Source organism: Lissotriton vulgaris, chromosome 2_1, assembly GCF_964263255.1.
Source record: "Lissotriton vulgaris chromosome 2_1, aLisVul1.2, whole genome shotgun sequence".
In the NCBI taxonomy this organism is placed as follows: Eukaryota; Metazoa; Chordata; class Amphibia; order Caudata; family Salamandridae; genus Lissotriton; species Lissotriton vulgaris.
In genome coordinates this window covers 2,013,145,025-2,013,172,422 of record NC_141687.1, presented here as the reverse complement: position 1 = coordinate 2,013,172,422, position 27,398 = coordinate 2,013,145,025, and the positions used below count along the sequence as shown (strand labels likewise).

Here is a 27,398-nt window from a genome sequence, read left to right as displayed (position 1 = left end):
TTGTGCAGTCACAGTTTTCACTCAAAGTACCATAAAAGAAAAAGGTGCCTGCTGCAATGCACATCGGGTAACATGCAGGTCACTGATTCTTTTTTTATGTAGATAGGCGAGTCGACTACTGCTTTTGACACCAAGACCACGGTTACTTCCAGTTAAAAAGCTCCAATCCTTATATAATAGGTTTATCTATTTAGGGGCATCAGGGAGCTACATGCAAACTGTCAGGCGGGGTATTACACAGCTGAGGCCCGCACAGGTAAGAGTGGTGGGGCCGGGCTGCAGGGGGGTGGGTGGGAGGGGATTCGACAGACTACTAGACGGGAAATTAAATAAATAAATACATTTCCCTTGTCTGTTGAAATCCCCTTCCACCTGGCCCCACTGCTCTTAGCTGCACCGGCCACGGCTGGTATTACACCATGTAGCTTCCACATGAAGACTGGCTGTATGGACTATTTGATCTACGCACATTTGTGTTGAATTGTGCATACAGTGGGATGGTGGAGGTAGGTGGTGTGGGGGACCGCAATGCTTGCCAGGTGCAGCAGGACACGAGTCAAACAAAAACAAGTCTCGACTGCTGTGTGATCCAGCAGTGGGCAGGTAGTCTGAGTAGCATGTTTGTATATTACATTCATGTAAAGCTGCGAAAATAAGTGGGGCCCAATACCACAACTGCACTATTAATCCCATATTCATACATTCGTTCCACAGAGCAAATGTCAAATTCAACGTTATCAAAGTACGGAAAAACGAACATGAGAAAAACAATGCCTAGTGCCACAGAGATGGCACCAGTGGCGTCTTAAAGCATGGGCACTCTGGGCAAATGCCCGCAGACCCTACGAGCATAGGGGCCCCTTGCAGACCAGAATTTAACACTTATTATCTGTTAAACATTTTTATTCATGTGAGTGGTTGTGTCAGCACTGCATTGCCCAGGGAGCCTATGATGCTGTTAAGACGACCCTGGGGTGCACTAATGCAATGATATTACACTGAAACAATAATACGTAAAGAGTCATCTTCAATGTGCTTTTACTCTAATGCATAACTTTAACCTCTTGCCTTTTTGTTTTAGATCAATCAATTAAAAAAAATACAATAAAAATAAAACAAACCACATGGAGATGTGCGGATTTCAATATGCTGTGATCCCCAAGTGTTGAGGGAAGCGATATCATGATCAACTCAGGGTGTCACCTCAAAAGAGTCACAGTCCCTCCACATGCTCAATAGTGGTAATAAATAGGACATCCACACTACATACAATAAGGGGGACCCAAGGGCAATTTAACGACCCGCTCTGAATACATGCCCAGCATACATATATCACAAAGAAGTATCAGAGGGTCAAGAATTCAACAGGCAACTATTAAGGACAGACAAAGTGAGATGCTATCTCTAGCTATATAACTGGAATTATAGTGGTAGTAGAGGGGCCAGATCAAGTAAGTGTCTGGTCTCTGGCACCCATCAGTCACCACTCGGAACCGCCCTTCATCATTTGGGGCTCCGAGGACCAACACTGTATCTGATCTTGTTTTCTAACATTAAGAGATTGGCCTCCCTGTTAGTCAGTGTATGTTGGTATTAGAGTGTTGGTAATGTATCTGACGGGGAAAAAAAGTGAGTGCAGTGCAAGGAAAAACCAATAGAATAGAGAAAGGGAATAAAATTGGTTTAGGGAGCAAAAGAAAGTTTAATAGGGTATAGCTCCCAGCACCAATGTTAAAAATAGCCAAGACAGGGAAACCTTATAAACTGTCTAGTGGTGGAACGTGGTCGACATGTTTCAGCAATTAAGGCTAGTAGCCTTGCTTTCATCAGGACCTAAGTATATCGCTACTGCAGACAGAAAAAACCCCAATATGTGATAGAAGTGTTATAAAATAGGAGAAAAAAAGTACTGGAACGACATCAATATGTAAATGTCACCTGGACATCCAAGGTGTGCTTGTTCCAAGTCTTCTCACACAGTCAGCAGTGGACTGGTTTCTGAGAAGTAGAGACCTCACCCCACCTGGCTGCGGCTCAGGATAACGGTGAAGCACCGCTCTAACCGTCGGTACTCCAGCGCGGCATCTGCGAAAATAAGTGGGGCCCAATACCACAACTGCACTATTAATCCCATATTCATACATTCGTTCCACAGAGCAAATGTCAAATTCAACGTTATCAAAGTACGGAAAAACGAACATGAGAAAAACAATGCCTAGTGCCACAGAGATGGCACCAGTGGCGTCTTAAAGCATGGGCACTCTGGGCAAATGCCCGCAGACCCTACGAGCATAGGGGCCCCATGCAGACCAGAATTTAACACTTATTATCTGTTAAACATTTTTATTCATGTGAGTGGTTGTGTCAGCACTGCATTGCCCAGGGAGCCTATGATGCTGTTAAGACGACCCTGGGGTGCACTAATGCAATGATATTACACTGAAACAATAATACGTAAAGAGTCATCTTCAATGTGCTTTTACTCTAATGCATAACTTTAACCTCTTGCCTTTTTGTTTTAGATCAATCAATTAAAAAAAATACAATAAAAATAAAACAAACCACATGGAGATGTGCGGATTTCAATATGCTGTGATCCCCAAGTGTTGAGGGAAGCGATATCATGATTAACTCAGGGTGTCACCTCACAAGAGTCACAGTCCCTCCACATGCTCAATAGTGGTAATAAATAGGACATCCCATTGTGTGCACCCGCAGAATGATGGATCGGATGAGTGAATGCTCTGTCTTTCCAGCCCACCGAGGCCTAACCCCAAATGTCCCTGCTCAAAGATGGAATCTGGCTCACCCTGCATAAGGGCAGCATCTCCAGCAGGATGTGGGACACCACTGGCATGAGGAGTCATACCTTGCACACTGACCAAAGCAGAAGACTGAACGAAATCAGTGCTATGAGTGAAGTTTTAACGAACATCAGGTGCAATCCTGGACTGCATAAAACAAGCTGTGTAAAAATAGGACCGGTCCGCAAATGTGGACATCCCTGAGAAAGCGTAAAGCAAGACTTAAAAGATTAGGCAAACTGAACAAAAGATGCATTTAAAAAAAAAATCAATTTACAAAATGAATACATGCTCATTTAAAACTTTGCTTGCCTACAGGATAATAATGTATTCTAATGCTTACCTTATTCCTGAGTTGATCATTTTCTTCTTTACAAGTTAAAAATTGCTTTTTCCATTGCTCCACACTGGCAGAGGATTCCTGCAGTGCAGATGATAGTCTAGCGTTGCTTTCTCTTAAAGTTTGTAACTCTGTTTCCCATTTTTTCACATTCGAGGAGCTGTAAAATGTAATTATTTAAAATTATTTTTTTGGAACAACCCTTACATTAATTTGGGCAGCTTATTTCGATAAGAAGCAAAAAACTAACTTTTTACAGGAGTTTTGTGAAAGTTCACTCCTGGCACAACATTACACAAGCATGCTCAATGCCAACCGTTTTGCCATTTGTTTAATGAAAACGTTTATATCTAGTTTCAATAATACACCATATTGCCCCTTCAACAGGCAGAACGGAAAGCTTGCATAATACAGACAGTAGGTACAGGTGTTAACAGGAGGAGACGCACAAGTTCCCAACACACAGAACAGGAATAACACAGTTAGAGTAGGCGCCAGGGAAGCTGGCACTGTTTCTAACAATGGCACCACTCTTTCTACACGCATTGGTAATATGACATTCCCTGAAGGAGGACCCCTAGGCATCTATTCCCTTGCCCAAAAACTGCCACTCTTGCACAGCACCCTTTCTGTCCCACACTTCTTATCTTTGAACTCACCCCTATTCTTACATGCAGGCTTACCACACCATCACCTTTCATATGTCCTTTCTCTAGCTCGCACATCCTCCACTCAGCCCCATCTATTTTTTTTTCAACGCGCTTCATCTCTCTCCATCTTCTGACACCCGGATCTCTTCCTCTGTGCACAGCCAGTTGACTACTTACAGGCACATCACTCATTATCCTAATACTAAGCTCACAACGTTCTGTCCCACTATCTTCTACTATCCTCCTGTCTCCCACACACTATTACCAAGCTGCGATCTGCCTCACTTTCACTGCATCTACTTACGCACACGTATCTTGTATTAAACGCACACACACCCTACCGTCTAAAAATGCAACTTTCTTTCATAAACCTTTCGCATGCATCCTCTTCCTCCTCCTGCTCCCTTTCTTTTTTTACGGTTTTTCTCATCTCCTATTTCTCACATGCACTTTAACGATCTCAAACACAGACTTTCCAAGAATGGCTCTGTTTTATACGCTATATCCCTAGAGCAAGTGTTTAATGATGCATTTAAGAATGTGTATGTAAACACACAGTAAGGTGCACCCAATAATATCTAAAACAAATAATCAGAGAAATCAGGGGTTTCCAATTTATGTATACATTTTTTATTCTGTGTGTTTCTTCAAAAACCCCAACGCGTTCTGTCCAACATACAAGACTTCTTCAGGGCATAAAGCAAAATGGAGAATTTCACCAATTGTGGTGTGGATATATAAATCCGTCCAGAGTTACAGGCAGATCACAGATCTGAAACGTGTGCTAAGAATAATATGCTCACAAAGTAAAACAAGGCATACAGTAGCTATAGCCAAAATATCGGTTAACCCTTTCGATGCGGGTGACGGAACCATTCAGTCACAGTCACTGTTGAGCTGTGCTGATGACGGAATGGTTCCGTCACGACCACACCCAGTTAAGGAATGTTCAGCACAGTGCTGAAATTCCTGCCGCACAGATGTGGTTAAAGGCCTATTTCAAAACCTTCCAAATAGAAGAAACCATGGGGTCAGTCCACCCCAAAGAACACCGGGATCAGTACCCAAGCAGCCGGCGTGACTATCCAATACTTGCTAGATAATCAGCAAGGGCGCCCTTCGTGAGCAGATTATTCTTCGGACCTTGCTGGGCCAAAGATCAAAGAAACAGCAAACATGCAACAGTTTGATTTGTAGGGGGTTTACACTGCAGACTCCACACCAGTCTACACATTTGTCCCAATGCCCTGCTTAAATACATTTTGTAGAGGGATGCCTGGCTGTGGAAATGACGCCAACAACCTCAAGAGGTAGATCAAACACAGTCAACTACTGCTGCTCAATCGCAATGGGTGGAGTTGTAAATTAAAAAGGTTCAAGTGAGCCCACTGCTGTGATAGAAGATCCTTCTAAACGGTAGCCTGGTCAGAGGACAAATGCTCATGCCCAGACATTTCAGGATCACAGTGTCCTTTGTGACCTACATGATGTTGGCTGGATACCCATCCTCAGGCATTAAAGAACTAGGCTGACTTCTGCAGTGGTGGCAGGGCTACGCCAGTCTGAGTAGCCTTGGAAAGGTTGGGCTGCGGAGGAAACTGCCAGACAGGGGTTGAAAGGCACAAGGAGCATGCTGTGGCTTTGCTTTCTATGACGTATTTGAGGGCAGAATCAGCCTTTTCACCAAAGATGAAGGACCCATCAAAAGGTATATCCCTTAGAGATGCCTGCACTTCTCCAGTAAAGCCAGTGGATCATAGTCATGCATGACTGTTGTCCAACATATGCCCCAAAAAGTGAGTGTCTAGACCATCCCTAATGACAAACTTTGCTGCATCCAGGCCATCTTGAACGGTTTGAGCCCAAGAGACCCGAAACTCCTCTAGAACGGCCAGCAAGATCTCACTGCCTTGTGCCAAAGGGCATGCATATAATGGCTTAATAGGCAGACCTCATTGACTGACCTCAATGTAAAGCAGTTGGAACAGATATTCCCTTCCTGAATGCCTAAATCCTTTTGGACTCCATGTCTGAAGAGGTTGTGGTGCACACATTAGGGATGACTGTTGGTGGAAGCTTGAACCACTAAATTCAGGAGTTGGGTGTAGTGTAAGAAAAGACTGGTCGCCTGGCGCCAGTCTGTAGCACCTAACCACTTGCCTGTTTACCAGTGGACAAGAGCATGGCTTAGGCCAAGTACCCCAAAGGGGCGTCAGTCAGGGTTTCATTTAACGGAAGCAAAAGCTCAGATGAGCTTGTCCAGGGTGCAAATGCTCTAACAACATTTGTCTTGAACTCAGCTGAAGTTCCTGGACACACTGTTTCATTGGGGGTCCAAGGTGCGAAACCACCTGTGAGTCAGGGGAGGTGTCCAGCTCACTGGCCTCCTGCAAGACCATATACATATCATTTGGGGGTAAATCATAATCATCATCATTACCAAGTTGAGTGAATCCAAGAGTAAGGCAAACTTGGTGCGCTGGAGCAGAGTTAAGGTGCAACTTTGGTTGGAGTCAAAGTGGATTTAGCGCAAGGTTAGAAACTGAAGACACAGAGGCTTGACCTCAGACAACATCTGAACCGGCTCATATTGTGAAGCCGGAACAAAAGTCTGCACCACAGTCAGTGAGGAACTGGAAGCAGGATTCAAGGATCCTTGGGGCCCAAAGTTTCACAGAGCGAGCTGCAAGATGCCTAAAAATAGGCAGTGTTTCTTCCATAAAGGTTTGACCTGCTATGGCACTGCCCAGGGAATTTGGAGTGCAAAGGGCCCAGTTGAGGAATTGGGTGTGCAATCAGGTGTTGGGCGCCAGATCAGTTGGCACCTAGACACCCTCCTAAAATCTTTGAACAAAGAGTAACAGGATGGAGGGGGTCCTACTTTGATTTCTTATGCTTCTTTTTACAATCGGATGTGGACATACCAGATAACTTCGACTGCATAGACTACCTGTCATGGGAGCTGTCTCAGAGCAGGAAGATGTCCAAGCCTTTGACTTAGAGAGCAAATCTCAGGTAAAGCCTCAGACCTTTGTTTCAGTGACTGAGATGTACAGTTCCACTTCACGGTCCTGGATCACCTTAGGGTGCATAAAGGCACTCAAAGATGCAGAAAAAAGCAACTGACAGCACACAGAAGTGGCACCTTTGAGTGTCTGTTATGTCACTAAACTGCATATAGGAGCACTGCTGTAAAATATTCTGGATCCAGTTTCACGTCTAGTGACTACTATAAAGGTGAGGAATCCATCAGAAATGTTTTATTATAACTTTCACACGTCAGGAGTTTAGGGCTATTCCAATCGTAAGGCTCTACGGGAAGCAGGAAATACATTTTTAAATAGGTTATTAGGGACCCCAAAAACCACCCCAAGTTTTAATACCCAGGATGAACTAGGGGTCGGTTTTTGAAAGTTAATGTAGGCATGACCCCGTTCAATTATGGTGTAAAATTTGGAATAGGCAGGAATTGAGCTTTATTTATAATAGAATAAAAGACTGCCTTGCACACAGTAACATGAAAGCTATTCCATGGCTTAAGTGTAGTAAGAAAACTTTCTGTGACCTGGGATTGAGTGACTGTTTTGTAGAGCCTGATAAGATTCCGCCAAATGCAAAGAACCTAAAAAAAGAAACATTCATCGTATATAGCGAGGAAGCTAGGTTCACAAAGGTACTAGACCTGGTCACGGTTCAGTTATACATGTCACTGTCGGGAGGCGTGGCTTCGGCGCCTAGGCATGATGGCAGTCCCTGTTTGAGCTCCGCTCGCTGGCGGAACTCGCTTTCCTGTAAAAGCCATCTTTTTGCATCCTGCCCTCGTCAAAACAGCGGACATCCATTCCGGGACATGCCGTGAAAACCGGGACTCACTTTTGTGAGCTTTCATGCCATGGGCATCGAATTATCGGCTCGGGTGATTTCTCCTCATAACGCGAGCGACCGCCATTTTGGGGCCGTCGCGCTTGCGTATTCTCAGCCGGTACATTTTTTTTTTCCTCTCTCTCTCTCCTCCTGTTACAATGCGAACCCCTTTGCCGGCTCCTACTCATGTATAATTGCTTTTTCAGATGTTTCTCTACATTAATGGCTGTACCCTTTTCATCTTTTATTGTGAACACGTATATTTGACTTCTTACAGCCTGTCATCTTTTTGTCTGCATGGGAGCCAAACTCTTCACTTATAAACTTCTTGCAAATGCCTCAGATACGTGGCTCATGAAGCTTTTTTCTTTCTTGCCACTTGCAATTTGCTATCATTCGCTGTAGTGAGACTTAATTTGCATGCGCGCTTTCTCTTCCTGTGAGCTATTTCAGGTCATGCTTTCTCAGTAATTTCACGCATATAGCCATGTCTGAACTGGGGTGGCAGAGTGGGCTAAAGAACGATGATGGATTAAACCCAGATCTTTTGACTGGGTGTGAGTGTTTGATTGATTCAGATGCTCCGTCCATCACCACCCCCTTTTGTACCGCTTTTGGCCACCATAAGTGTGGCAGGGTAGGCTCAGACGTGAGTCCCTTGCTCACTTTGCCACTGGATTCAAGCAGCCTGGGCTGAAGACGGCTGGAATGCCAGAAACCGGTCCTCGGAAGCTTGTTTCCGGTCCAGGGAAGACATGGCTTGGCAGTTCGGGCTGGACTGTTCCCATGAGGCACAGGGTCAGACTGATTTGCATATAGCCATGTTTGAACTGGGGTGGCAGAGTGGATTAAACCCAGATCTTTTGACTGGGTGTGAGGGTTTGATTGATTCAGATGCTCCGTCCATCACCACCCCCTTTTGTACCGCTTTTGGCCACCATAAGTGTGGCAGGGTATGCTCAGACGTTAGTCCCTTGCTCACTTTGCCACTGGATTCAAGCAAGCCGGGCTGAAGACGGCTGGAATGCCAGAAACCGGTCCTCGGAAGCTTGTTTCCGGTCCAGGGAAGACATGGATTGGCAGTTCGGGCTGGACTGTTCCCATGAGGCACAGGGTCAGACTGATTTGCATATAGCCATGTCTGAACTGGGGTGGCAGAGTGGGCTAAAGAACGGTGATGGATTAAACCCAGATCTTTTGACTGGGTGTGAGTGTTTGATTGATTCAGATGCTCCGTCCATCACCACCCCCTTTTGTACCGCTATCCCTTATCATTTCTTTCTTCTTTTCTTACAGATCTGGCCGATTTGCTTTGATCTGTGTGCTTATCTTCCTTTACTCCCTTTCTCCCTTCTTTTTTCTTTATCTCTACTTCTCGTTTCTAAATTTCTCTTGCTATTTCCTAGTACCTGCTTTCATTCTTAAGTTGTTTATGTATATTGTTACTGTAGGCCTTTGTATTTCATATTTCATATGTAATTTTCTTTTGCAGTGTGTTTTCCCTCACAGTTTTTCCCTTGAGATGTGTCGTCCCCAAATATGTTTTCACCTCCCTCACCTCCATCATGTGTAACTTTGTTACGTGGAATGTTCGTGGTCTGGGGAGTCCAGTTAAACGTCAAAAGGTACTGTCTCATTTATCAAAACTTAATTCTCCAATTTCTTTTCTTCAGGAAACGCATTGTAATGATGTTGAATCTCTTAAGCTAAAAAGACAATGGGTGGGCCAAGTTATTTTCTCTCCTGCCTCTCACAGGAAAGGGGGTGTTGCTATACTTTCCCATAAAGTTTTAGCGGTGCAAATTTTGTCTTCACAGAGTGATGCGGATGGATGATGGGTAATGGCAAAGATTGTGATTCAGAACAAAACATTAGTATTACTAAATATTTATGGTCCTGTCAAGCCTGACCCTAAATTTTGGAATGATATCAAAATCCTCCTTTCTTCGATTGATTGCCCTAATATTATTGTTGCTGGTGACTTCAACCAGTGGTTAGACCCCTTCTCTGACAGATTATCTAAATGTAAATTTCAACCTGACAAATCTCAAAGCCTTCCAGTCGGCCATTGCCTCTCGTCCATTGTATGATGTTTGGAGAACTTGTAATCCTGATTTAATGGAATGTACCTGGTTTTCTAATGTTCATCACACCCGCTCAAGAATTGATTACATTTTGACCAGTAAGTCTTTACTTCCCTCTCTCCAGAAGTCTGAAATTGGCTCCATTTTTATTTTTGATCATACCCCTGTTAATGCTGTTTTGGATCTTACACACATTTCTTCCCACTTTAGCCGATGGAAGCTTAATACTTTCTTATTAACTGATAAGATTTTTCTCAAAAAAAGTTCTTCCTTTATTGATGAATTTTTTCGTCTTGATGACCCATTAGATACCTCTGTCCCTACTACTTGGGATGCTTTTAAAGCTGCTTTTCGTGCCTTTACCATTTCCTTTGTATCCCAAAAAAAGAAATCCACTAGAAAGAAATATGAGGACCAACTACAACACCTTAAAAACTTAGCACATATATATTATACCTCTCGCTCCTCTGTTACCCCCCATGACTTAATTAAAGCAAAGACGGAGCTTAACAAACTGGCAACAACTGAAGCTTGTAATGCTCTGTTTAGAGTTAAATCTAAATATCATGGTGGACAAAATAAGGCCGGGAAAATGTTGGCTAACTATTTAAAAATTCAATCTGAGTGTAAGACTATTGGCCCTATTTTTAATGATTCCACCAAAACATTAGTTTCATCGGACGAAGATATTGCTGAAGTTTTCCATGACTACTATAAATCTCTTTATTCTGATACTTGTCCCTCTACTCAAAATTTAGAAACCTTCTTTTCAGGCCTGTCCCCTCCCCCTCTCTTCCGGATGAATTTAGTTCATTGGAAAAAGACATTTCTTCACAGAAAGTATTTAATGCTATTAAGATTCTAAAAAAATCAAAAGCTCCTGGGCCTGATGGCGTACCTATTGAATTTTACCTCAAGTTTTGTCCCTAAACTACTTCAGCTTTTTAATTCTTTTATTGCTGAAGCAAGAGCTGCGGGCTCTTTTATGGATACTTTACTGGTTATCATCCCTAAACCTGATAAATATCATTCTCAATGCAAAAATTACTGTCCTATATCGTTAAGTAATTAGGACTGTAAATTTTTTGCCAAAATTCTCGCCTCCAGACTTGATACCATTATTCCTCTCTTGATTAAAACTGATCAAGTTTGATTCATGAAGGGCAGATTAGCATCTGATAATGCCCGAATGTTTGCTAACATCATTTCCTATGGTAAAAAAATATAAATCTCCCCTTGATGCTTTGTCTTTAGATGCCGAGAAGGCATTTGACCGCCTTAATTGGCAATTTATGTTTCAAACTTTGCAATGGTTTGGTTTTGGGCCCTCTTTCATTTCTTATATTAAACTTTTGTACTCATGCCCTCGAGCCAGCATTTTTGTCAATAACCAATTTTCCAGGTCATTTTCTTTATCCAGAGGCACTAAGCAGTGTTGCCCCCTTTCCTTTTTATTTTATGCCTTGAACCCTTTCTAGAACGTATTAGGGTTAACTCCCTAATTGTTGGTTTCAAACATGATTCTGTGGAATCCAAAAGCTTATGCAGATATAATTATTTATATGTCTAATCCTACTGATTCTCTCCCCCATTTTTTAACTGAAGTCCAATTATATTCCAGTATTTCTTGATATAAACTCAACCTTTCCAAGACTGAAGTTTTGCCTTTGAACTCCACATGCTATCAATTTTTGTTTAATGATACTAGTTTTGCTTGGTGTCCCACTAAAATTAATTATCTTGGCATTTGGTTTTCATCCTCTATTTCTGACAATTAAATTTACATTTATTGCATTGCTCACCAAAAATCAGTCACTCCTTGTTTGGTCACCCTTATACCTTTCCTGGTGGGGCAGGTTGGATACTATTAAAATGATGATTGTCCCCCATGTTTTATATACCCTATCTTTGCTACTAGTCAAAATACCTAATACTTATTTTTCAAAAATGTATTCTATATGTACGAAATTTTTATGGAACAATAAGCAACCACGGATTGCTTTACACAAACTTATACGCCCTAAAGATGAAGGTGGTCTGCGTTTTCCAGATTTTAAAGTCTATCATTCTGCTTTCATGATCAAACAGTCCTTTACATTAGCTAATGATTTTATAGATGACCCTGTTCCCAAATGGGTCTCTTTTGAACATTCCCTCTTGAAAGATTTCTCTTTGACAGATAATTTTTATGTCAAATTGTACCTTTTTGTCACATAGTCCTATTTTAAAGCACTCCCGATTTTTGCTTTATGACGTTTTTTCTAAGGATTTTACTCCTCTTCAATGTTTTTTATCTTCCTGTGTATGGTATAATAAATGGATCAAATATAAAGGCAAATCATTGTATTACAAATATTGGAAGGAAAAGGGTATTCTTTTTGTTCACCAATTACTACACAATTTTTCCATTGTTCCCTTTCCTACCCTTCAAATTACTTACCACTTACCAGATTATTTTCTTAATGAGTACAATATTATTGTACATGCTATACAATCTCACTTAACTACCTTTACCCTTCCACTTAATACATAATATCGTCTCTATCACCCTCTACTACTTTATACTCCTTATTCTCAATACAGACCTAAACCTGCTTTTGTATACAAGTCACTGTTGTCTACTGTTACTGAAAGACCTAAGTCTTCAATCGAGAATGCATGGGAAACCGACCTGTCTATTTCTTTATCTGTTATTACCTGGGACAAACTATGGTCCAAATTGTTTAAGGTTTCTGCTCCTGCTCGCACAACTCAATCTCTATATTTTATTTATCAAAGAGCAATTCTTACTCCTGTTAATATTTGTAAATTTTCACCTGTGTCATCTCCGTTATGTTGGTCATATTCTACTGCAACGGGTACGTTGATACATCTCCTTTATGAATGTTCCAATGTTTTATCCTTTTGGAATTCTGTTTGGAATATTTGCAAGTTAGTGTTTAGAGGGCTTGGCGAAAGACATATGGGGCTGATTTAAAAGCTGCATATGCCGCGTCCGTCAAGCTCTATCATCGGGCTATATGTCGTGCTCGAGCGGCCTTCTATGCCGAAGAATTCCGGAACAGCACCAACCCGTCGAAGGCCATTTTCAAGGCGGTTAAAGATCTTATGGCAAAGCGGACTACCTTTACGGCCGTGAGTTCTGTCTCCCACTGCGAATCCCTTGCCTCCTATTTCTTGGGAAAAGTCCAAGCTATCTATTGGACATTCCCTAGCATTGGGGTCGCGTCGGGAAGCTCCAATGGGACACCTCGTCAGATCACCCTGCTCTCATTCCCCCCTCTTACCTCGGATGGGTTTGATAAACTTGCTTTGCAAGTTAAATCTGGATCTCCATCCGATCCAGTGAGACCTGCTCTCTTTCGAGATCAGACCTTTATGGGACGCCCCGTTGTGCGTTCCCTTGACAACCTCTCCCTGGAGTGGGGGGTAGTTCCAACTAAATGGAAGCAGGCGGTGGTGTCCCCGATCATCAAAAACCCTCCTTGGACCCGTCTAAGCCTGAAAGTTTTCGTCCCATCTCGCTGCTACCCTGGCCGGCAAAGCTGACGGAGGCCCATGTCAATCTGGCCCTGTCAGAACATCTAGCTCGGACCAATGCCCTCGACCCCACACAGAATGGCTTCCGTGCTGGCCACAGCACGGAGACCGCTCTTCTTGTGATGGTGGAACACCTCTGTGCGAGGTTGGATGCTGGTCAGACGGCGGCGCTGATATTGTTAGACCTCAGCGCCGCCTTCGACACGGTATCTCACAGCATCCTCCTGCATCGGCTCGAGGAGATTGGTATCGGTGGCCAGGCGCTGCAATGGTTCCGCTCCTTCCTGGACAATCGTTCCTTCTGTGTTGCCATCCCTCCCTTCAAGTCCAGTTCCCAGCCTCTGGCCATGGGGGTTCCGCAGGGGTCCTCGCTGAGTCCCACGTTGTTCAACCTTTACGTGAGACCGCTGGCTGATGTCGCGAGGCAGTGGGGCCTAACTTTGGTCTCATATGCCGATGACACACAGCTGGCGGTTACTCTCAGCGGGGATGCGGAACAAGATGCCCCCAGGTTTCAGTCTGGACTGAAGGCGGTGGCTAGCTGGTTGACAGGAAACTGTCTCCAGCTTAATGCCACGAAAACGGAGGTAATGGTTGTCGGGAAGGGAGTAGAGCTATGGGGCGATCAATGGTGGCCTTCTGAGCTGGGCCCCACTCCGACCCCGGTGTCGGAGGTGAAAAATCTGGGGGTCTGGTTGGACGCAGGCCTTACCTTTGTAGGGCATACCAAAAAAACTGCAGCCTGTTGTTTTGGTCTGTTGAGAGGTTTAAGACCAGTTCTTAAATTCTTTGACGCCCCAACCAGACAGCTTGTAGTCCAGGCGACTATCATCTCTCGCCTGGACTACGCTAGCTCTCTACTGGCTGGGGCCAACCAGGCTGAGTTAACTCGCCTGCAGCGGGTTCAAAATGCTGCTAGAGCCATTGTTGGCCTACCCAGATTTTGCCTGGTGGCGAATGTCCTCCGCTCCCTGCATTGGCTCCCTGTAAGGAAGCGTATTCTTTTTAAGGTCCTTTGTTTGACCTGAAATTCTGTCCAACTGTATCTCTTTCTATGTCCCCACCCGCAATCTCCGATCCCAAGGCCAGGCCCTTGCTGTGGTCCCCAGATTCAGACTCAGCCGGATGGGGGGTCGTTCTTTCAGCGTGAAAGCTGCACTAATTTGGAACACCCTCCCAGTTGAAATCCGTCTGCTAGAGGACCTGATGTCTTTTCGGAGAGCTAATAAAACATTCTTGTTTTAGCTGTCCCTCTTAGGTTTTATCTTTTCCTGTTGTGTTATGTTTCTCCTTGTCTCTGCGCCGGGACGCTCCTTGGCTGGAGTAGCTGTGCGCACAATAAATTAATATAACATAACATAACATAACATTTACTACTACTTTATCATTACAAAATGTTTTTCTTGGATCCTTATCTCCTGATGTAGATGTTTCATTGTCCTTTCCCAGATTATTCAATCTTTTTATTGCATTAGCTTTTAAAGTTATTTTATCATCCTGGAAGGATAATTCGAAGATATCTTTAATAACTTGGTGGAATTTTATTTGTGATGAACATAGAATTGCTTCTGTTTCTTCTTCCTCTCTCTCAAAAAATTAAATCAGATCTCCTTTGGTTTCCTTTTACTACTTATCTTTCTACTCATTCTCCTCTCCATTACCTCTTTCTTTCTTTCTTTTTTTCTTCCTTCCTGCTTTTCTTTCTTTTCTTCCCCTCTCCTTTCCTTCTCATAGTCATATTTGAATATTTGCTACTTGCCTGACTTGTTTATTCTATTTATATTTTGTATGATTTATATATGGCTTATATCCTTGTTCTATGTATCTGAAAACTGGATAAAAACTTTTTAAACAAAAAAAAATACATGTCGCTGTCTACTACCAGAGGTATGGAGCCCTATTTGACCTGGATAAATGCACCATAACCCTTCCTTTCTACAGGTCGACATGTTTCAAGCCATTCCCGATGGATTCTCTTAAGGACTGTTAGACCTGGCATCCTTGGTATTGTTTCCCTGTCTTTTTGAGTGTGTGCTGGATTTTGTATTCGCGGATTTAGGTGCTCTGCACACTTTGACACTGCTGATCAGTGCCAAAGAGCAAGAGCTACCTGTAAAAATTGTGATTATGATTAGTTATCCATGTTTGTGAGCAACTTGTGATGGGAAATCACTGTAAGGCGCGCATCTTTACATGAAACTGGTGGGTTTCTTCACATATTCCAATCACAAATCCAAACTGAAAATTATATTGAAGTTTGAATCAGAATTTATTTCATTCCAATATGATGTTCATTTTCATAATTCGTTATCCAACAAACAGATATCATTCCATCTTCATAATTACTCATTCCTTGCCCAATGCATTTCGGGTTAGTGGGAGTAACCCTTCGTCAGGGGCCTGAAAAACGAACACATACAAGACCTTAACTTTCAGGCAAAACGAACCATGGGGTCAAGACTGACCAGTAATGTACACAGTGTCAATACTGAATGGGTGTATACAGCAGCATGCAAGATGCGTTATGAACAGAATCGAGAGAAGTATCATTATAAAAATGAAAATGAAACATGTACAAAACGAGGACGTACCTCACCAGCTGATATCTAGTGTGGAATTAGTAAAACCGAGCGAGAAACTAAAATGAAAGTGACTGGGGTAAACACGTAGCAGAAGCGCTACCACAATGCTGTGACTGAAAACATGCATTTAAAGAAAAGAGACCAGAGCTTTCAGTCCCAATATTTCAACCACAGCACAATTAATCCGGCAATTTGAATTTCTAAGTAAAAAAGAAATCAATCAAAGATTACACGCAACTACATTGATACACTATCATAAAAACAGGAGAATCCCCAGAGGGTTGAGAATCGCCCTAAAACCTATGTTGTGCAAGAATAGTAAGAATTTCGTTGAAAAGTGGTACCAAATCCTGAACAAGTGTTCCCTGGATCTGATCCTATTAATCATACAGGAACTTTCTAAAGTGCTCAAGGAAATTGACGTCGATCTAAATAACATGAAAAAGGAGCTTGAAAAATTTCCTGACTTACAAACAACTTTGGAGGATGTGAACAAAAGATTAGACAAATATGCCAAGGAAGTAAATGATCGGAAAGTGAGAAAATATAAGAGGGATACCATCGATTATAAATATGACGAAGTATACACCTGGGCAGAAATTTATAATCAAAAAAAATGGCAACAACCCAAAACCAAACCATCTACCACCTCGTCTCAAGAAAGTCTAGTATCAGAATCGGACATTGCTCAAACAAGACAACCTATTGATAAAACCCAACAACCAAGTTCCTCTACCAAGAAGCAGCCTTTTTTAGATATCAGTCCCGCAGCCAACGCACCACCTACAGTCGCATCAGGAGGGGGAGAAGAAACTCCAGAAGAAATAGCCAAACGAACCAGGAGTCAGAAGTCAACAAAACCGACTTAGTGATTAATATTTCATCTAAACCTCTGACACCAGCCCAGATGGCGGTATTAAATAAAGGAATAACGTTCGTGCCAACTTACAAGACCAGTCTCGCTGAAACTGAGATTGCTCTTTTCAAATTCTTCAGGAACCTCAAATTGAAATACTTTTTCAAAGATGCGACAACTTCATCTACAACTGACACTGCAGTTTTCAAGCCAAAAAGCACATTCTGTGCTCCATATTCTCATAAAACTATTGAAACTGTGGAAAGGATGATATTAACTGACATTCAAAAAATCAACTTTAACAAAATTAGCAAAAACAATTTGTCTAAGAAGGAACGTAGCACCATTATGCAGTTGTCCAAAGACACTGAAATAACTTTCCAAAAAGCAGACAAAGGGGGAGCCTTGATTGTCATGGATACAACTTTTTACTACACAAGTGTTAATGAACACGTTCAAGACAAAAACACCTATATTCCTTTGGACAGTGACCCCACTGTAGAATATTCGCAAATTCTCACTACCATTCTGGATCATGCTCTTGAACAAAAATGGATTGACGACAGAACACATAAATTTTTGGCAACTAAATTTCCAAGGAGACCTAAGCTTTACATGTTGCCTAAAGTGCACAAAGACTTAAAAAGACCACCGTTCAGACCTATCGTGTCTGCGTGCGGATCAATATCAGACAGTATAGGTAAATACCTAGATCATTTCCTGCAGCCGATGGTACAACGAGGACAAACCTATATCAAGGACACTACATCCTTTCTCAATTTACTCAAAACCATAGAACTTGAACCAGATGCAGAATATTGGCTCAGTACAATTGATGTAGTATCCTTATATACTTCTATACCACACAATGAAGGCCTTGAAGCCTTGGAATGGAGTCTTTTAAAGGACGATGAATGTGAAGCTAACAAAATCTTCCTAATAGAACTCATGCATTTTGCGCTGTATCACAGCTACTTTGAATGGGACAATAAATTCTACAACCAATGCAATGGAACCTCAATGGGTTTTGGGGGGGCCCCCGCATATGCAAATCTGTTTATGTCCAGATTTGAACAAGAGAACATTCTGAATAACAACAATTGGACTGATCACCTCGTGACTTTTAAAAGATACATAGATGATTTATTTTTAATTTGGAAAGGCGATAAAGAACAACTTGTTGCTAACATTACGGAAATAAATCAGGTGAACCCTAGAATCAAGTTCACACACACGATCGAGAAAGAAACTATTGCATTTCTAGATGTAAAGATCACTATCGTCAACCAAGAACTCCACACTCAAGTCTATAAGAAACCTACTGACCGGAACTCGAGTCTGTTGTTCCAAAGCTTTCATCCGGTAACCTTAAAAAAGCATTTGCCCACTTCGCAATTCATTCGACTTAAAAGGATCACTTCGGATTCCCAGCAATTGGAAATGACTCTGTCAGACCAGCTTCTTCAATATCAAAAACGTGGATATCCCAATGATGTGTTGGATGAATCAATGAAGAAAGTCACCAATCTCTCAAGAGATGCATTACTGACTTCTAAGCCTCAAGCAAAAGAGAATAAGACAGTGTGTGTGCTAAAATATTCGACATCATCAACACAAATCAAAAGAATCATCAATCAGCATTGGACCCTTATTAGAACAGAACCTGACTTATCTAATCTGTATAGTGATCATTTGACCTTTGCCTTCAGAAGATCGAAAAATCTCAAAGAAACATTAACTACTAAGAAAATGACAAAAATTGCCCAAAAAGGCATGTTGAAATGTTTGAACTGTATACACTGTAACAACATCATACCAGGTAACATTCTCTTGCATCCCACCAAAGGTCACAAAATAGATCTTCAATACACAGGTACCTGTGACTCAAAAAACTTAATCTATGCGATCAAGTGCCCATGTGGCAAAATTTACGTCGGTCAGACAGAAAGAAAGATTAAGACGAGAATATCAGAACACAAAAGCAATATCCGTACAAAAAACATGAAATCAGCATTATCTACACACTGGCTTGAAAATAATCATCAGATCACCCAACTCAGATTTACTATACTGGAGATACTTCCGCCACGCCAAGACATGGATCCCACTAAGCAACGTTTACAAGCAGAATTTCACTGGATAAAAAAACTTAATTCCCTCCAACCAGCAGGGATTAACGACCGGATTGAACTTTCATGCTTCCTATAATCCTTTGGCACAACTCTGGGTCACAGGAGCGACTTCCCTCCACTCTGAGGATAACCCCATGAACAATTCACACTGAACTCTCTCAACCTGACAATTTTGTTCTTATGCTGTTTTACTGATGTACTTGATCAGCAAGTGTCACTTTGCTTATCCCATTCTATGAACTATTTTTCTGAGCTTCATGTCACATTCTATTTGTATGCAACGTCACATTCTATTTGTATGCACCGTTTTTTTCACTTCCCACTTATCCACTATCTCACTTATCCTCGTTTGCATCCGATATCTAGCAGGTTATGCTGAGTCGTTCTCTGTTTTAACACACCGATCAGCCTTTGTTTACCTTTGCATAGCGTACCACGTGACCTCAGCAGACCTATCAGATCATGCTGTAATCGGCACGCTTCCACAGCGGCTATTCACTTTAGTTTATTTTTTAGTTTTTCGTTCATTCCCTCATTTTGCACCACGAGTTATATATTACCCGGTCTCACCACGTTTTGATTCCGTTACCCAATTTTCCCTTTATCACTCCCGGGACCCGCACCACGTGATCTCGGCACTTTGTTATAACCAGCCTTCCCATTGGCTAGTTACCCGACAGGATCAGTTCCGCGTTCGGAACTGTGAGACAAGTCCTCGTTTACTTCACGGTAAGCTGCCCGGTCAGGATTAGAGTTAGTTCTTTTTTCACGCTAGCGTAACGCTCACTTTTCTTTAAATGCATGTTTTCAGTCACAGCATTGTGGTAGCGCTTCTGCTACGTGTTTACCCCAGTCACTTTCATTTTAGTTTCTCGCTCGGTTTTACTAATTCCACACTAGATATCAGCTGGTGAGGTACGTCCTCGTTTTGTACATGTTTCATTTTCATTTTTATAATGATACTTCTCTCGATTCTGTTCATAACGCATCTTGCATGCTGCTGTATACACCCATTCAGTATTGACACTGTGTACATTACTGGTCAGTCTTGACCCCATGGTTCGTTTTGCCTGAAAGTTAAGGTCTTGTATGTGTTCGTTTTTCAGGCCCCTGACGAAGGGTTACTCCCACTAACCCGAAATGCATTGGGCAAGGAATGAGTAATTATGAAGATGGAATGATATCTGTTTGTTGGATAACGAATTATGAAAATGAACATCATATTGGAATGAAATAAATTCTGATTCAAACTTCAATATAATTTTCAGTTTGGATTTGTGATTGGAATATGTGAAGAAACCCACCAGTTTCATGTAAAGATGCGCGCCTTACAGTGATTTCCCATCACAAGTTGCTCACATTATCTTAAGGCACTATTTGGCATAGTGCGACAAGGGAACGCGCTTGAACTTCTGAATCTTATGCTAATAGCGAGTGCACGGAGATACTATTCAATTAGTTATCCATGTTTGGCATGTTTGATTGCTGATAAGTCCCTAGTTCAGTGTACTGTGTGCGCCTAGGGCCTGTAAATTAAATGCTACTCGTGGGGCTGCAGCACTGACTGTGCCACCCACACAAGCAGCCTTTTAAATGGGTCTCAGACCTGCCACTGCAGTGTCTGCGGCGCACAGTTTTTTTTTACTGCCATGTCAATGTGACAAGTGTGCCCACTTACTGGGTCCTTGCCTCCGCTTTTCTTACATGTAAGTTGCCTCTAAGTTAGGCCCAAGCTACCCTCCCAACCCCCCGTGCAGGGTGCAGTGTAAGGTAGGACAAGTGCTGGTGTTCTACATTTCAAGATAGTGAAATACTGCCAATTTTGTTTTTCACTATTGCAAGGAATAGCTCTCCCATAAGCTATAATTGGAGCTGCCTTGTAACATTTTACTAGTATAACCTTCAATTGGGAACATCTAAAGATTTGGAGTTTGGGCTCCCTGACCACCCAATTTCATGCCACATATTTTAGTAAAGTTGGTTTTTAAATTGTTTGAAAATGGCTCTTTTAGAAAGTGGGCATTTTCTTGTTTAGCCATCCTGTGTCTTTGGCTGTTTGTGGAATTAGTGTTTTTTGACTGACAGGGGCAGCTTGTGCATTCCCTCCAGACACGTACACAAGGTAGTTGGGGTATGCCCTGGATATGCTGATGGGCCATCATGGGGTAGAGAGGTGGGAGGAGTGGTCACTAGCACCTGAATAGGCGGCGGCTGCTCTGCACAATGCGGTCTCCTACCCCTATAGTGTGGCTGGACCAGGGAAGGCAGAACTGGTTTAGCTGAGCAAGAGATGCTTGCTGAACAAAGACAAAAAGCGGTGCAAGTATTAGGCCTAAAACCCCAGAACTTTAGATTACTTCTGGACTAAGAGGACCCTGCCAAGAAGAATAGCTAAATGTTAATGTTAATGGGTGTCTTATATAGTGCACGGCTACTCCAAGGAGTGTCCCGGCGCTTTCTGACCCATAGCAGAAAAGAGAGACAAGAAAACAGGGGGCATACCAGTTATTGATTGTAGAGCCATGTTTTCAAGGCCTTTCTAAAGGCCAGCAGATTGGGAATGCGGCGCAGATCGACGGGCAAGGAGTTCCACAGTTTAGGGGCGAGATGTTTAAACGAACGTCCACCTATCCTGACTTTCCTAATGGGTGGGACAGTTGCCAGGCCAAGATTTTCAGATCTTAGAGATCGAGTAGGCTTATAGAAAGAAAGCCGTTTCTGAATGTAATAGGCACCTACCGAATGGAGTGCCTTATGGGCCAATGTAAGCGCCTTAAATGTAATCCGCTTCCTGACGGGGAGCCAGTGAAGGGAAAGAAGCAACTCAGATGCCCTAGCATGGCGGGGTAGGGCAAAGATAGCCCTTGCTGCAGAATTCTGGACTACCTGAAGTTTATGCAGGAGGTAGTCAGGCAGACCAAGGTAGAGGATGTTGGAGTAGTCGAGCCTGGAACAAATTAAAGCCTGTACCGTCAGTTTCCTGTGGCCCAAAGGGAGCAGAGGAAGAAATTTGCATAGCATTTTTAACATACCAAAACAAGTACTGGTGACACCTGTAATTTGGGATTTCAGTGATAGGGTGTTGTCGATTTTAATCCCAAGGTTTTTTGCAACCACCGAAGAAGAAGAAGGGGGTGACATACTCACTGGCCACCATTCCTGCCAAGGCGGGTCTACCTGACAGCCAAAGAAGAGCACCTCAGATTTATCGGGGTTGCACTTGAGGCTGCTTCGCTGAAACCAGTCGAAAACAGCCCCAAGGCAACCGCGGATGCTCTCCCCGTCGAACTCCATACCTTTTTTACAGGTGAAGAGAAGCTGGGTGTCGTCAGTGTATGATATGATCTGGGCACCCAAAGACTCCGCCAGTACCGCCAATGGAGTCATAAAGATGTTAAAGAGGGTCGGGCTAAGCACCGACCCTTGTGGGACTCCAACATCCATCGGCGGCACCTCGGCGGAGTACGGGGGGGCCCAGACCACTTGTCGACGACCCGCTAGGTAAGATCTCAGCCAGCTCAACACCATCCCTCTGAGACCAATCTCGTAAAGTCTACTCAAGAGGGCTACATGAGGGACGGTGTCGAAGGCCGCCGACAGATCCAACATCACCAGCATCGCTCTTCCACCTGAGTCGAGAACTTCCTTGATGGCTTCATTTACTTCCAATAGAGCGGTCTCAGTGCTCAGATTGGAACGGAAGCCAGACTGGGTAGGATGGAGTAACCCATGGTCTTCAAGGAAGGAGGAGTGCACAGAGTGGACGTGCTTCTCGATGATCTTAGCTAGACTAGGCAGGAGGGATATGGGTCTGTAGTTGGCATGTTTCTCCGGATCAAGGCCAGGTTTTTTTTAGGAGTGGAACGACCATTGCCTTCTTCCAGGCCGGCGGAACAGTGCCGCTTGTCAAAGACAGATTAAGAACAGGGTTAATTAACGAGTTCAGAATCTTGGCATTGCTAGCTAGAAAGGTCGCCGGGCAGGGATCCAATGGAGAGCCTGATTTGATCCCAAGTAGGCGATCCAGAGAAATAGATTCCGTTAGAACTGGAAACTCCGATAAAACGGGGAAGGAATCGGATGAGAAGGACGATGGACTGCAATCAGTGGGAGATGAACTGAAAACAGAGGAAGGGAAGAATTCTTGGATCAGCTTGATTTTAGTAGTAAAGAAAGTGGCCAGCTCCTTTACCCAGGGTTCAGAAAACTTGTACTGAACTGTGCTGGATTTAGGAGAGACGAACTCCTTAACGATGGAAAAGATTTCTTTACAAGAGTTAGATGCTGACTCAATTCTGTTGGCAAAATAGTTCTTTTTTGCCTCCAGAATATCGGCATGATAGGACTTGATGGATGATTTGTAGGCGGACTTGGCTTCCGTATCATATTGCTTCTGCCAGAGTCTTTCGGCTAGCTTGCAATTACGTCGAGCCAAAGCAAGTGACTCCGAGAACCAAGGAGCCGAACTACGCTTGGTAGATGACCGAGGCGTAGAAAATGGAGCAAGATCATCAAGCCTCTCCGTCAGCCATTTCTGAAACGTATCAAGGTCCCTCTCCAGATGACCAGATAAAATACAGGGATGTTCCCGATACGCTTGAGCCAGGCTTTCGGGAGTGATTTTATGATAAGGTCTACTAGGGTGGTTAGAATTTATACAGGATGATTTACTTCTGCCCTGAATTGAAAAACTGATCAAAGAATGGTCAGACCAGAGAACAGGGATGGAGCAGGTCATAATCAGGGGAATAGTGGAAAACACTTGGTCCAGAGTGTGACCCTTGTCATGAGTCGCACTCGAGATGCGAAGAGTTAGACCTAGAGGGGCGGTGATGTCATGGATTTTGATAGCTTCACTGTCTAACTCGATGTCCATATGAATATTAAAATCCCCCAGCACTATACAGTGTTCAACCTTTAGGCAAAGAGTAGTAACAGCTGAATGAAACTCATCAAAGAAAGAACCCCGCAGGCCAGGAGGTCTGTAAATCAGGAGCCCAGAAAACGATTGGTGCGGGGACAGAGTGATGGAAAAGGCAAGGGATTCGCAACCAGAAATAGGCAAGGATGGTATGATCGCGCAGGCGAAAGATCTTTGAACTACAAGTGCAACTCCACCACCCTTACCCAGTACCCTATCCTGTCTATGAAGTATATAGTCGGAAGGAATGGCTGCCGCGATATCTGGGTTCGAAGACTCATTGAGCCAAGTTTCCGTGAGCATAAGACATAGCGGTTTTTCTGATATCAACAGCTCAAAAATGTCTAAGGCGTGCCTATGCAAAGAACGGGTGTTGAGTAATAGGCATTTGAAATTGTTTGTGGGGAGTGTAAGGGGCCCTTCAGAAGCCCGATATAAGTTAGGGCACCACCCACAGCCAGGACAGCAGCTTTTGCCATTGTGACGGCTGGGGAAGACATGCCGACAGGTGGCATTACTAGTTCTAAGCGATAGTAGATCCACTGCAGCATAAGTAAGCCTGTGGCCAGCGCCTCCCGCCGTGCCGTCCGCTGTCGTGACGCGGACGGGCGCAGACGGGCAGGACTCTGGTACGACTCCGGCGCAGGTCCGGTGCGTCCGCTGTTCGCGGAGCCATCCCTGTCTGTTTTTATAGCGCTGTCAATAGCGTCTATCGCGTCACCAGCCCAACCCGACCCAAGATGGCCACCAAAACCGGAGCCCTGCCCTCGGCGTCAACACTCAGCCGAGAGCGGGTCCGGAGCTAGAGGGAGGGGGTGAGAGGAAGTCTAAGGCGCTGCTAAGCGCAGGGAGTCTCAGCACACCAATTTAGATCAGGTGTGAACGAAGTACAAAACAAGTTAAAATCAGCTTTAAAAAAAACGAAGGAAAGATAGGAGACCTCCCGGCTTCTGCCTCAGGAGGGAAAAGAATGAGTGCTGTGCTGTGCTGTAAAGAGCTGCCAGGGGGTGTGCTGCCCCCTTTGCTGTATGTTGCTGCTTCTGTTCTGTGGAAAGGACTGAACTTTAGCCCTGTTGGATTGCCTCCCCAAGGACTCAGGAACAGATGTATTGCTGTGTTTTCAGACGCTTCCCTCTTCTGCAGCTGTTTTGCCTTGTGGATTTTGACGCATTTGAGTTACTTTGTGTAAAAATCAAGCATTCATAGATCTCTAGGGATAGAATTGCTTGATACTTTTTAAATCTTGTTTTGAGTTGTGTATGTTAGATTTTTGTCATTTTGGTCTTGTTTCGTTTAGATCAAGATACTTTATTTTTCTAAACTGGTGTGGTGTCCACTTGACGTATTTTCAACGTGTTACTGTGTGTGTTTTTGTGCAAATACTTTACACGTTGCCTCTGCGATAAGCCTGTCTGCTTGTTTTAAACTTCCAAGGGGATGAGCAGGGGTATCTAGGTGTGCAACTGCCTTACTCTTACTAGAAGGCAGAATTCCCTTATGGACAGGGTGAAAGCCGCTGCCAACTAGAGACCTCCATTTATAATAAGGACCAAGGACCTCCCCGATTCCACTTCTGGAGTGACCTTAGAGCAAAACCACATATTTACAGGATGAGACATGAGTTAAAGCATTGATTGTCTATGGAAAAGTCTTTGAAGGATCTGAAGATCTGGTCTTCTCTCATGCTCTGACCATGGTTTGTTGGTAGGTTGTAGAGCAACAAGTTAGTAATGGCAAAGTGGTTGGTTCAGTCCAGGGGTATGAGTGGTTTGCATTGGATTGGGGGTGATGTTGAGAAGACAGTGTCTAAAGTGTACCTATGGAGGTGTTGGTTGTGTAACATGTTGTACCATGTTAAGCAAATACCAGATGGTGTCAAAACGTTTACTAATGGCTTGTAATGAGTACGCAGGGTAAAGTTTTAACCCCAAACATACTGACAGTTTCTTCATGCCCCATACACTGACTAACCTCACTCTCTGAAAATTTCTCTCCAAAATGAAAAAGTGAGTAAAGGACAAGGCGTTCACGTGGCATTCTTGACTTGTGAAAAATCAGTGCCCAATTCCTAGCCACTGGCATCAGTGGTAATAATGGAATGAGCAGAAGGGTAAAACTTTGTAATGGAATAGCCTGATAAATGTCACTCTTGATACTCAAACTCTAAATGCAAAGACTCATCCCAGGTAAATTGTAGTCAGTCCCTGAGGGATTGTCTCACGCCACAAGTTTTACTGTTTTTTGATATTTTTTTTTTTACTTTTGACAAACTTTTAGTAGAACTGGGTTAAACCTAAATAGAATCTTACTTCATCTTTGCAAGGTAATTGTGGACCTTTCATTATAAAATCAGTGATGTCCTACTTAGTCATGATGCCAAATTCACTCACCTCGTAACCATGATAAGGGACTGACTTTACTGAAAATTTGCATTTCCTTGAATTCAGCAGTTAGACCATTTTCGTTTAGCATTTCATAAACTGTCTTCAGCAACTTATAGTGTTCCAACCTATCTCTGCCCATTACCGAAATGTCATCTTGAGAAAAAGGACTCTTTTAAGGTGTTTGAATATTCTGTACATTCTTCTTTGGAACACAGCTTCCACCAAAGCAAGTCCAGAGGCATTCGAATAAATCTGAAAACCCCAAAAAGGGGAAAAAAGGCAGTTAACCCCTACAATTGGGATGACATTGCACTTGGTGAAACTCTTAAGTGAGTTCAATGGTAGAAAACCACCCAACACCCTTGATCTCAGCTAGTAGCTTATTAATCGTAGGAATTGGCTATTAGTCAACTACAATGTTTTTGTTAAGATCTCTAAGATCCATGCATAATCTAATTTGGCAACTGGCCTTGCGAGCAATAACTTAGGGGGTCAACCATTCTGTAGATTCCACTGATTAAATTATTCAATTTTCTACCCGCTTCTCAAACAACGTCAACCTCCTCCTTACCTCAGCATTAACGTTTAACACAATTTGATGGGTGGATTCTTTAGGTTTCTATTTTTCCCAAAAATACCTTAGGAAAGGTCTTCTGCATCCTCATTCCCACATCATACTTCTTGCTATTATGGTCTGAGGAATTTCCTAAAGATCTCTGGTCAGCACATCCCAGAACAGAAGGGTCTTTTCTGCAACATAATTCCCCATTAGCCTTCCCCAATCTAGTTTCAAATATTAGAGTTCTAGATCCCACATGGAAATACTTTCACCAGTAATACTTTAGGTGCACATCAGTGAGGAAACCACTCACTACCCAAGAAACAGGCAAATGTTTCATCCTTTACAGATGTTTCTGATGGAGAAAGGAGATCCATGATCCGTGACCATTTGTATTTCTGCACCTCCAATTACCCTTTGACAAATAGGTTTGCTCCTTGACTATGTTGAAAACGACATAATCAAAGATTAACACCCCATCAGTGTTAGAAATGGGGGTCTCTAGTTAGCAGAGGCAGGTACCTTTGACCAAATAGGGACCCTTCCTTCTAATCCGGATAAGGGGGAAACACTCTAGATAATCCATGCTCACCCCCTTGGTAGCTTGGCATAAGCAGACAGGCTTATCTTTAAGGCAATGTGTAAAGTAATTGTACCAAAACTCACAGTAACACAGTGATAA

General features: G+C 43.1%; 1 protein-coding gene across 2 annotated transcripts in view; it reads right to left on the bottom strand.

Moving 5' to 3' along the window:
* Positions 1-27,398, bottom strand: part of HOMER2 (homer scaffold protein 2) — a 736,419-nt gene that overhangs the window by 206,920 nt on the left and 502,101 nt on the right. For both annotated transcript variants that reach the window (XM_086958240.1, XM_086958239.1), the window contains exon 6: positions 3,148-3,304. In XM_086958240.1, the coding sequence (XP_086814366.1) occupies positions 3,148-3,304 (157 nt within the window). The remainder of the gene's footprint in view (positions 1-3,147; positions 3,305-27,398) is intronic.